At 41.7% G+C, this 12,304-nt stretch overlaps 1 protein-coding gene across 1 annotated transcript in view; it reads right to left on the bottom strand.

The window, feature by feature from the left end:
• Positions 1-12,304, bottom strand: part of HEATR4 (HEAT repeat containing 4) — a 100,753-nt gene that overhangs the window by 61,849 nt on the left and 26,600 nt on the right. The window contains exon 5 of the mRNA XM_043989525.1: positions 4,445-4,588. Within this exon, the coding sequence (XP_043845460.1) occupies positions 4,445-4,588 (144 nt within the window). The remainder of the gene's footprint in view (positions 1-4,444; positions 4,589-12,304) is intronic.

The following is a 12,304-nucleotide window of genomic DNA, read 5'->3' as shown; positions in this document are numbered from 1 at the left end:
GAGGATGAACTGGAGTGGGGAGAGACTTGAGGCAGGAGACCAACCAGAACTATTGCAATAATCCAGGTGAGAGGTGATAAGGACCTACACCAGGGTTATGGCAATGTCAGAGGAGAGAATAGGGTATAAATGAATGAGAGATGTTGGGAAGTTAGAATCAATAGGATTTATCAACAGATTGGATATGGCAGGGAGGTGTGGTGAGAGAGAGTAAGGAGTCAAGGATAACAGGTTGCAATCTGAGAGACTTAAAGGATTGTGGTATCCTTAACAGTAAAGAGTAAACAGGGAAGAGTTAAGGGTTTTGGAGAAAGATAATGAATTCAAATACTGTTATTACTTCATAGTCTATGGGATCTTTTAACATAATGTTGTTTCCCTGTTTGTCTCTTTTAATTAAATCTATATTAGCTTAAAAAAAAAAAAGGTAATGAATTCAGTTTCAACAGGTTGATTTTTAAATGGTTTGACAGCAAGTCTACTAAAGATCTGTCAAATATGATCACCAATGGGGCAGCTAGGTGGCGCAGTGGTTAAAGCACCGGCCCTGGAGTCAGGAGGACCTGAGTTCAAATCCAGCCTCAGACACTTGACACTTACTAGCTGTGTGACCCTGGGCAGGTCACTTAACCCCAATTGCCTCACTAAAAATATATATATATATATATATGATCACCAAGATCCACTATGGAGATAAATCATACTCTCACAAGGCAGATTTCCAGTGATTATGAAATACTGGGCAGAAATTAAATCTTAAAGGCACAGGTGGTGTTTTTATCACTGCTACCTATTGAAGGCAGGAACTTTAGAAAAGAGCTTATGGGAAAGAAACAGCTAGCTAAAGAGGTTATTTCACAAAAGAGGATTTGGATTTTTGGACCAGGACTTAAGAGACAGTAATTTTGTTTGCCAGCTAGGGATAGAGTGCAGGTATGGAGTACATCTAACAAGAGCCTGGAAGAATATATTTTTCTGAAGACTTCAAGAACTGATCAACAGGGATTTAAATTAAAAATGGAGGTAGAGGGGGCAGCTAGGTGGCGCAGTAGATAAAGCACTGGTCCTGGGTTCAGGAGGACCTGAGTTCAAATCCAGCCTCAGACACTTGACACTTACTAGCTGTGTGACCCTGGTCAAGTAACTTAATCCTCATTGCACCCCCACCCCCACCCCCACCCCAAATGGATGTAGGAGAAAGCTCCTCACAAACAACTGCTAAGCCATGTATTAAGGAGAAACAGATGCCAAAGAATAACAAAAATTAAAATAATAAGGGTGTTACCCAATAATCTTTAGAAGACAATATCCAGGAAAAGGAGCAGGAAAAATACTTTTGGTCTCAGATGTCTATACATAAGTGCATAGAATATTAATGATGAACAAGTAAACAAGATAACTCAATATTAGGAAGTACATTCAACTTCATATGAATATAACTGAAACTTATGACTGGAACACAACAATGGAAAGTATATGCCCTGCCTCAAAAGGAGCGTCCTAGATAAGAGGATTGGTGAAGTAGTGTATTTTGAAAGGATGTGCTTCTGTATGGAAATCCAGGCATGATGAGGAAGAAGCATGATGAAGTGCATTTGGATGAAAATCAAAGAAAGGCTAAACAGATAATATTGTGGTAAAAGTTTGTTATAAACCCCATTATGTCAAAAGGAAAATGGATGATGAATGCCAAAGGGAGATTATGGGTATTAGGCACAGATTATCCATACATCTGCTGAAGATCTTTCTTTGCCAAAAGCGACTCTGAAGAAATTCTTATCTTTATGACAATTTCATCCTTCAAAAGGTTGTAGATGTGGTGACAAGGGAAATGCTCTGGTAAATAAGGATAAATTGGTTACTAGAATCAAAATAACTGGAAACCTTCAAAATAAAAGGACATGTTGTCTTAGAGTCTGTGATAGATAAGGAAGGGAACAGTGAACACAGCCTCAGTTTCTCTAGACTTTGGGAAAGTAGATTTCAAAATGTTTATTATTTATTTATTTAGTGAGGCAATTGGAGTTAAGTGACTTGCCCAGGGTCACACAGCTAGTAAGTGTTAAGTGTCTGAGGCCAGATTTGTACTCAGGTACTCCTGACTCCAGAGCTGGTGCTCTATCCACTGCCACCTAGCTGCCCCCAAAATGTTTAAAGAAAGAATAGGCAGGACCCCAAGATCTAAGATTCTATGAGGGAAGTCAGCTCGAAAGAGAAAACTTTAGAGGACAAAATTTTGGCAACAAAAAGCTAGTTTTGCTTATGAGAAAGGAAAGGCAGGCCTATCTAAAGAGAGCAATGTGGATGAATAAGGAACTCTTTGACTACCTAATATATGAAGAAGATGGATATGAGGACAACTAACTGAGAATTACTGCAATGTGACTTCATATGAATAATGTCAGGAAGATATGTTCAGACCTAATTCAGTCCCAGGTGACTATTATCTTATATATTGTGCCTATAGTATACTTTAGACTCTGGAGACAGGCTCAGGAGAATTGAATGAAAGAAAAAACAATCCATGAACAATTTATGTAGTGTGCACACACACACACACACACACACACACACACACCTGCATGGACATGGGATGAGAGAGATACAATTACAACAAAGATTTCATGTGAAAAGTTACCTGGAAGTTTTAGTGGACCACAACTCAATATGAGCTAGAAAACCAAATACAATCTTGGACTGAATTAATAGAAACCTAGTATTCAAAACTAGGGAATTTACAGTCTGACTATATTCTGTCCTAATGAGACCATACCTGGAAAAGTGCATTCAGTTCTGGGTGCTACATTTTAGGAAGGACATTGGCAACTACTTGAATACCCAGAGAAGGCTGATACGTAGATGGGACTTGAAACCTTCAAACATTCGATGATTGTTTGAATGAATTGTAGAGATTTAACTTGTAGATCTAGTATAATGGCTGTCTTCAGATATTTGGAGACTGTCCCCAGGTTGAATTGTACACTTCAGTATATAAGAATAACATCGTTTAGATAAGCCCATGTGCTCACAAGTGATGTGCAGCTTATTCTGAGCTAAAATTTTATTTCTGGGGAGTAAAAGCTGGTAGAAACCTAATGAATGCTTTATATGATAAATGTATCTACTGCCCTCCAGAAATCTGTACATCCCTTGGTGTATGGAGAGACAACCAATGTCAAATGAAGCCTCCCTCCTCCCCTACCTTTCCTCTGGGAAGGACAAGAAGGAGGGGAGTTTAGTTTCATTGCACATAGAAGGTCTGGTCCTGATGTAATGAGGACCTTTTTAGGGATTTGTTCAATGAATGGATGGCACCAGTCCTGAATGCCAAGGGCCAATTTTTTTTTTTAGTCATAGGTTTCATGCCAAAGCACACAGAATATCCTGAATTCTGAGGCTAGCACCTGCTTTCTCTCTCATGAGTCACATGGTCAGTGTACATGATGCAATAAAGAGCATGCCCCACTACGCCCAGCTCATGGGACTGCAGTGCCAGGATGCTTTATAAATCATCCAATGAATGCTGATGGTCTGCCTGTGTTTATGAAAACCTTGTCAGTTCTCACCAAGCAAGTAGCACATAGATAGTACCTAGAAATCTATGGGCCAAGGATTAGAATCTCCAACTGACTGGGCAAATTCTCATGGTTCCAGGCTCCTGGGTAGAACTTTAGGAAGAGTTCTAGAGTTCAGAGAACTTGATTTCAAATCCTAGCTCTGTCACTTATTACCCATGTGATGCTGTTGTTCAGTTGTGTCTAACTCTTCATGACCCCATTTGGGATTTCCTTGGCAAAGACACTGGAGTGGTTTGCCATTTCCTTCTCTAACTCATTTTACAGATGAGAAAACTGAGGCAAACAGGGTTAAGTGACTTGCCCAGAATCACACAGCTAGTAATGTCTGAGGCTTGATTTGAACTCAGGTCCTTCTGACTTCAGAGCCAGTGCTCTATATACTGTGCCACCTAGCTGCCCCAGAACAAAAATGCTTTTTTCTGTTTTGGTTTGGGTTTTGTTTTTTTTATTTTTTTGAGGGGCAGTGAGGATTAAGTGACTTGCCCAGGGTCACACAGCTAGTAAGTCTCAAGAGTCTGAGGTGGATTTGAACTCAGGTCTTCCTGACTCCAGGACAGGTGCTCTATCCACTGCACCACCTAGCTGCCCCACAAAAATACCAAAAATACCAAATAAATAAATAAATAAACAAAAAATGTTAAATAGAGAATTAAAACCCAAATTAAATGAAGAGAGGGGGAAAAGGAGTAATAAAATTAGAATCAAGAGCTAAGAAGGAAGAGGTGTAAGGAGCTTGACCATTAGTTATCATCTTTTTTTGTTGTTCCCTCCCATGCTATTTCTCTTTAGGAAAAATGTAGACTTTCCTTATAGGCTTCAGGGCAAATGCTTTGATACTATCTAAGGCATCCAATGCTAGGTCCCACCTTGATCCTCCACAACTTCTTCAAATCGGGGTCTCTCCACAGCCGCCGTGGCACAAGTGATGATGGCTTCAACCCTGATCTCATCCTGTATATTGCTCATGTTCCGGAGCAGTCCCTCCACTGTAGCATCTTGCCACTGAGTAGCTGAAATTGCAGGGGAGTGGAGAAGGGTGTAGAGGAAATGAGAATTAAGTCACTCAGTTAAGATTGGGCACTGTACCACACCCTGGTTACCAAGAAGTCATTTTTCTCTTTTTTTTTTTAAATTTTTTTTTTTTTTTGGTGAGGCAATTGGGGGTTAAGTGACTTGCCAAGGGTCACATAGCTAGTAAGTGTTAAGTGTCTGAGGCCGGATTTGAACTCAGGCCCACCTGAATCCAGGGCAGGTGCTCTACCCACTGTACCACCTAGCTGCCCCTAAAGACTTTTTTTTTTTTTAAACGGGGCAATGAGGGTTAAGTGATTTGCCCGGGGTCACACAGCTAACAAGTGTCAAGTGTCTGAGGCCGGATTTGAACGCAGGTCCTCCTGAAACCAGGGCCGGTGCTTTATCCACTGCACCACCTAGCTATCCCCTCATTTTTCTCTTAAGGAAGAACCATTTAAAAGCATGTAAGTTCTCCGCCATAGAGGAGTCATTTTATGGGAAAGAGTCCCTGGGGAGGGAGATGAGATGAGGAGGGGGGAGTGTCTCTGGGGAAGTGTGATCCCCTCGTGACATCCCTGAATTCTTTCATCCCTTATACAGGGAATTCTCAACCCCCACCACCACCTAAAAAATACATAGGAAGGGCTGTTTCTCTTCCAAATTATTCTCCTGGAATTTATGGAATTTCTCTCTCTCCTCTCCTATGGTACATCTCTCGCTATACCACCTAGAACATGCCTGACCTTCTCTGATCTCAACAAAATAAGCTGCTTTGGACCTAGTTAGTCCTTAGACAGTTAGTTGCTTCTTGGGAATACTGGGAGATGAAGGATTTTTTGGGGGGAGGTGGTCCAGTGGAGAGGGCTGTGGATTTGGAGTCAGAGGGCCTGGATCCCAAATACTGGCTCTGCCACTTACTCAGTGATTTGGGGTAAGTCCCTTCAGTTTTCTAGGCCTTATTATTTTTTTTTTCCATTTGTAAAGTTAGGGGATTGTACTAGATGGTTTCAAAACTTCTGTCCCTCTCTAAATTTTTAATCCTATGATCTCTTCCACTCAAAGTCCATTGCAATACGATACTTGGCCACTTTTAGCGTGCATAATTCTTTTTGCTATATATAGTTTGATTGACAGGCACTTATGACCAGACACTTTGGAAAGTTATTCTCACTTTTTTTTTAAACCATTACTCCTTTTGGGGGGGGGAGGGGACAATGAGGGTTAAGTGACTTGCCCAGGGTTATACAGCTAGTAAGTGTCAAGTGTCTGAGGTTGAATTTGAACTCAGGACCTCCTGAATCCAGGGCCAGTGCTTTATCCACCTAGCTGCCCTTAACCATTACTCTTAATTCCATGCCACTTTGGGCCCTACTTTCTCTTTGGGATTCCATTGACCCTGAGGGTATAAATTGCTTTTAGTTTTACTACTCTAATCATTCCTCAATTTTAGCTCATCCCCCATTAGTTACCTGAGCCCCTTACTCAACCCACTGCCTGAATTCCTCTCCATTTTTTTTTTTTTTGGCAGGGCAATGAGGGTTAAGTGACTTGCCCAGGGCCACACAGCTAGTTGTGTCAAGTGTCTGAGACCAGATTTGAACTCAGGTCTTCCAGGGTCAGTGCTTTATCAACTGTACCACCTAGCTGTTTTTTTAAAAAAAAGTTTTTATTTAAGTTTTCTTTGAACTGAATGGCTCAGTTCATCTTATGCTAGCCTCTCTGTGCCCTGCCTTAACCTTCCCTTGGTTCTTTTTCTTTTTTGTAAGGCAATTGGGGTTAAGTGACTTGCCCAGGGTCACACAGCTAGTAAGTGTTAAGCGTCTGAGGCTGGATTTGAACTCAGGCACTCCTGACTCCAGGGCTGGTGCTCTATCCACTGCGCCACCTAGCTGCCCCTCTTCCCTTGGTTCTTGATTTTCCCCGTTATAAAAATAATAGAATCCCAGAATATCTAGGCTCAAGGGGCCCTTATAAATTATTCAGTCCTGCCCTCCTCCCACCAATTGTACATATGAATAACCAGAGACCCAAAGGTGAATTGATTTGTCCCAAGTCATCCAATTATCATCTTCTTCTTCTTCTTCTTCTTTTTTTTTTTTTTTGCAGGGCAATAAGGGTTAAGTGACTTGCCCAGGGTCATACAGCTAGTAAATGTCAAGTGTCTGAGTCCAGATTTGAACTCAGGTCCTCCTGAATCCAAGGCCAGTGCTTTATCCACTGCACCACCTAGCTGCACCCTCCAAATATCTTCTGATAGAGGCAGGGCCTGAAGCCACATTTCCTGACTCCCTAGTTCAGGGGGCTTTCCACTATATCCTACTGTCTCCTAAGTGGACAGAACTCTGCCAACATCAAGAAAGTTTTCAGCCTCTAGTGTGTTCTTATTCTAGCCCTCTTTGCAGCTTCAGAGTCATTGTTTTTCTCAGAAACCATTAGTATAGGGGTAGCTAGGTGGCAAAGTAGATAGAGCACTAGCCCTGGGAATCAGGAGGACCTGGCTTCAAATCTGGCCTCTTACTTACTTACTTACTGTGTGATCCTGGGCAAGTCACTTAACATCATTGCCTCAGGAAAAAAAAAAGAAAAAGAGAGAAAAGAAAAAAGAAAAAAGAAAGAAAAGAAAAACAATTAGAATAGAAGCAGTCAGGTATAATAGCTAGAGGGTTGGCCTCGGAGTGAGAATGAGGTATATTCAAATCCTGCTTTTGATTACATACTGACTGTGTGACTAAGGGCAAGTGACTTAACTTCTCAGTGCTCCAGTCAACTCCTTAAAACTTTTATTGTTTTTTATTGTCTTCATTCTTGAAGAGGACCATAACATCAGGGTGATATCATGACTTGCACTGAACTAGATTTAAGTGAGGGAGGGCTGTGCAAGGTCACCAACCTCACTCTCTCCTCTAGAGCCATCTGGGTCTGTTGGCAAGATATACAACAGGATGACTGGAGATGGCCCCAGATGTTTTAAGGCAATTGGGGTTAAGTGACTTGCCCAGGGTCACACAGCTAGTTAAGTGTCTAAGTTGAGATTTGAACTGGTCTTCCTGACTCTAGGGCCAGTACTCTATCCACTGTGCTGCCTAGGTGCTCCCCTAAAACTATAAGTTATAGAGGTACCACATAGAATGAAATTACAGTTATGAAACCCCCTCCCTTAAAAAAAGACCTCCCCATGATAGAGGGTATCCCAAAAATCTTAGTGCAGTTTTAAGGTACTGAAACTTGATCAAGAACCAAGGGAGGTGGGCAACTAGGTGGCATAGTGGATAAAGCACTGGCCATGGATTCAGGGGGACCTGAGTTCAAATGTGACCTCAGACACTTGACACTTACTAGCTGTGTGACCCTGGGCAAGTCACTTAACCCTCATTACCCTGCAAACAAAACAAAAAAAAAGGAGGAAAAAATAAATTAAAATTTTAAAATAAAAAAATAAATAAAAAGAACCAAGGGAGGTTATTAAAGCTTAAAATTACCCTAAGACTTTTGGGACACCTTGTGTAGATGAGGAAATTAAGTGACTCGCCTACAGTTAGTAATTTGCAGAACCTAGATTTAAACTAAATAAATGTCTTGCCTTCAAATCCCAGGTATTTGGTATGCCTCAGCTAGATTGATAATTTCTGATGTAGGGGGCAAAAAAGGGGTTAACAGAAAAACCTAAGATCCAAGCTTTAATTCAGATATGAGCTCTAAGAGGGATTCAGACCCCAGTTAATGGATAACTTACAATCAGGATGCTAGGTTCTCTTACCCACAGAAATCAGTATCCATAATGGGAATAGAGGGAGCTAGGCCATGAAAAGCTTAATAAAATGACAGCCTATAGAAACTTAGACTAGGAATAAATGAAAAATGAAGGTGTTTTGAAACTAGCCATGGGAAACAGAAAGAGACATGTGCAGAAAAGGCCAAATTTGTCCCCAGATTCACCTTATGAGGAGTAAATCCCCAAAACACACCTCCATTGAAAAAGGTACCCCCGGGGGGCAGCTAGATGGCGCAGTGGATAAAGTACCGGCCCTGGATTCAGGAGGACCTGAGTTCAAATCCGACCTCAGACACTTAACACTTACTAGCTATGTGACCCTGGGCAAGTCACTTAACCCTCATTGCCCCACAAAAAAAAACACACCAAAAAGCCAAAAAAAAAAAAAAAAAGAAAAAGGTACCCGCCTTGGGGGTTGGTTGGGGGTTGGTTTAGGACCTCAGGAACTCCAGATTAGGATAAGCCCTCCCCTGTACCTCCCAAAGGGGGAGAATATTATAATGAGATTGATGAATCAATTTATCTGTACTATAAATATAACTGTCTTTTCTTTCACTATTCGAGAGATACCTTTCCACTTTTCTGGTTCTCTCTCTGTGATCACTCACAGCATTGCAATAAAACTTGGGAAACTGAGTCACTGAGTCTTGTAATTCTTTTGGGACAACTTACTATCAATTTGACCCCAAATTTCTGCCCACATCAATCTCTAGTAAGTGTCAAGTGTCTGAGGCTGTATTTGAACTCAGGTCCTCCTGAATCTAGGGCTGGTGCTTTATCCACTGCACCACCTAGCTGCCCCCTAGATTGATAATCTCAAACTCATATATTAATTTCATTCATTCATTCATCTTTAGCTGAAGGAACTCCTCCTCACCTGTAAGTATTGCTACCCTGAAGACCACCTCCCTTCCTTCCTTCCTTCCTTCCTTCCTTTCTTTCTTTCTTTCTTTCTTTCTTTCTTTCTTTCTTTCTTTCTTTCTTTCTTTCTTTCTTTCTTTCTTTCTTTCTTTCTTTCTTTTTTTTTTTTGCAGGGCAATGAGGGTTAAGTGACTTGCCCAGGGTCACACAGCTAGTAAGTGTCAAGTGTCTGAGGCCGGATTTGAACTCAAGTCCTCCTGAATCCAGGGTCGGTGTTTTATCTACTGCACCACCTAGCTGCCTACCCTCCCTTTCTTCAGGCCCTTGGTTTCTGATTGGTGACTCTCTTCCTAGGACCATCATTTTAGGAAGGACCCTCTTCATGCTACACCCCTCTCCTAGACACTCTGGATTCTTCCTCCTCTGCATCTGAAGCATTGCCCTTATGTGGGTACCCTTTCTCCAGTCTCACATTTGCCATCTTCCCTTGATGTATTATCTTCTTATTATAACAAGTTCCTTGGGGTCAAGGACTGTCTTGCTTAATTTTTTTTTTTTTTAGTGAGGCAATTGGGGTTAAGTGACTTGCCCAGGGTCACACAGCTAGTAAGTGTTAAGTGTCTGAGGCCAGATTTGAACTCAGGTACTCCTGACTCCAGGGCTGGTGCTCTATCCACTGCGCCATCTAGCTGCCCCATGTCCTGCTTAATTTTAATGGCATCCTCAGCAGTTGGCATGGTGCCTGACATATGTTGTTCAGTTGTTTCAGTTGTGTCTGACTTTTCGTGATGCTCCATTTGGGGTTTTCTTGGCAGAGATACAAAAGTAGTTTGCCATTCTCTTCTCCAGCTCATTCTACAGATGAGGAAACTGAGGCAAATGGGGTTAAGTGACTTGCCCAGGGTCACACAATCAGTATGTTATCAAAGGCAGGATTTGAATATGGGCCATTCTCATTCCAAGTACCTGAGACCAGATTTGGTTTTTGTTTTTTGGGGTTTTTTTAGTGAGGCAATTGGGGTTAAGTGACTTGCCCAGGGTCACACAGCTAGTAAGTGTTAAGTGTCTGAGACCAGATTTGAACTCAGGAAGATGAATCTTTCTGATTCTAGGTCTAGCACTCTATCTACTATACCACCTAGCTGTCCCACCTGACACACAGTAAGCATTTAATAAGTCATCTGTCTGCCTGCCTATCTCTCTATCATCAGAATCAAAGATATAAAACTGGAGGCCACATCATCCAACCCCCTCCTTTGACAAAAGAGAAATTTGAGGCCTAGGGAGGATAAATGACTTGCCCCAGATCACTGAGGTCCTTCTGGCTCTGGAGATAGTGCTATTACCAGAAACAAGGAGAAGAACATCAGGGAGCTAGAAAGGAGCGGAGAGTCTTGAAGCAGGCATAATAGCAGGGTGCAGTGGGTGGAAAAATTGCACAAGATCTTTCTTATGGCAGGACATTGACGTATGGAGTCCAGTTGAGAAGACACCCCTAGTGTCCCTTGGGTAAGCTCACCTCTACTTTGTCCTTTAGTTTTTTCCTTTCTTTCCTTCCTTCCTTCCTTTCTTTCTTCCTTCCTTCCTTCCTTTCTTTCTTTTCTTTCTTTCTTTCTTTCTTTCTTTCTTTCTTTCTTTCTTTCTTTCTTTCTTTCTTTCTTTCTTTCTTTCTTTCTTTCTTTCTTTCTTTCTTTCTTTCTTTCTTTCTTTCTTTTTTGGTAAGGCAATGGGGGTTAAGTGACTTGCCCAGGGTCACAGAGCTAGTAATTGTAGTTGTCGGATTTGAACTCAGGTGGTCCTGAATCCAGGGCTGGTGCTCTATCCACTGTGCCACCTAGCTGCCCCTGTCCTTTAGTTTCTGGAAATCCTCTTTGAACCAGTTCCTAGTCATGGTAGAGAATTCACTTCCCTTTTATCTGGGTGCTGCTGGCCTTACCTTTGTCAGCTCCAGAGCCAAACAGAACATTTACCTTCTCCCGGAATTTGTCAAAACCCCTGCTAAGCTGGATGAAGGCTCAGGCCTGTTGCCAAGAGGATAAGAAGTGGGGTTTGGAGGAAAATGATGAGGGGGATGAAGGAGGGAATGAGCCAGGGGACCTATGGGAGAACAGGGGCCAGGCAGGCTAGAGTGAAAGTACTCACACATTATTCATTTTGGAAAGATTTGGAAAAAACACACCTGTATTTACTTTGTTGTTGTTTGGTTGTGTCCGACTCTTCATGGCCCCATTTGGGGTTTTCCTGGCAAAGATACTGGAGTGGTTTGCCATCTCCTTCTCCAATTCATTTTACAGATGAGGAAATAGAGGCAAACAAGGTTTTAAAGTGACTTATCCAGGGTCACACAGGTAGTAAGTGTCTGAGGCTAGATTTGAATTCAGGAAGATGAGTCTGACTTTCAGGCCTGGTGCTCTATCCACTGCACCACCTTTTAAATCCAAAACTTCTTTTGCCTAGGCAGAATGGTTTTTAAGTAAATAAGTCACTGGTGGCATTCCCTCAGAAGACAGTTGATGATTCTTCTTGTTCATTTAGCGATCATTTATTGCAAACTGATTATCTTCAATTTGTTGCTTAGTGGATAGAGTACTAGCTAGGCTTAGAGTCAGGAAGACCCTAGTGGTTAGCCACTTAGCCACAGGGAATTCAGTCTCTTTAGTGTCCCTAGCTTTCTCATCTGAGCCTCATCTTCCTCACCTGTAAAATGGTGATAATAATGCCTGTACTACCTATGATACTTGAGTTGTTCAGAGACCATATGAAATAATGCATGCAAAGCATTCTGCAAACTTGAAGATGCTAAAGAGGGCATTCCAAAAGTTGTAATATGGCTTAAAGCTTTAATAGATTAAAACTGTTTTAAGACTTTTGGAATACCCTGTATACATGCTGGGTAACTCTCTCAACCTAGGTTAGAGATGAACTTCTAATCTGCCTTCTGAAGAGTTTCTATCCCTATAATTCATTACAGTGGGGAAATTAGAAATTGAAGTTCTTCCTTACCCTTTCTCTGTGCCCCACTCCCTGCCCCCCCTCCCAAAGTTAGTTATCATGGTTAATTACTATGCCATGTTCTGAG

The sequence above is a fragment of the Dromiciops gliroides genome, chromosome 2 (assembly GCF_019393635.1).
Source record: "Dromiciops gliroides isolate mDroGli1 chromosome 2, mDroGli1.pri, whole genome shotgun sequence".
Lineage (NCBI taxonomy): Eukaryota > Metazoa > Chordata > Mammalia > Microbiotheria > Microbiotheriidae > Dromiciops > Dromiciops gliroides.
Note: the sequence above shows the minus strand (reverse complement) of the source record. Positions and strands in the feature narration are given on the sequence as shown.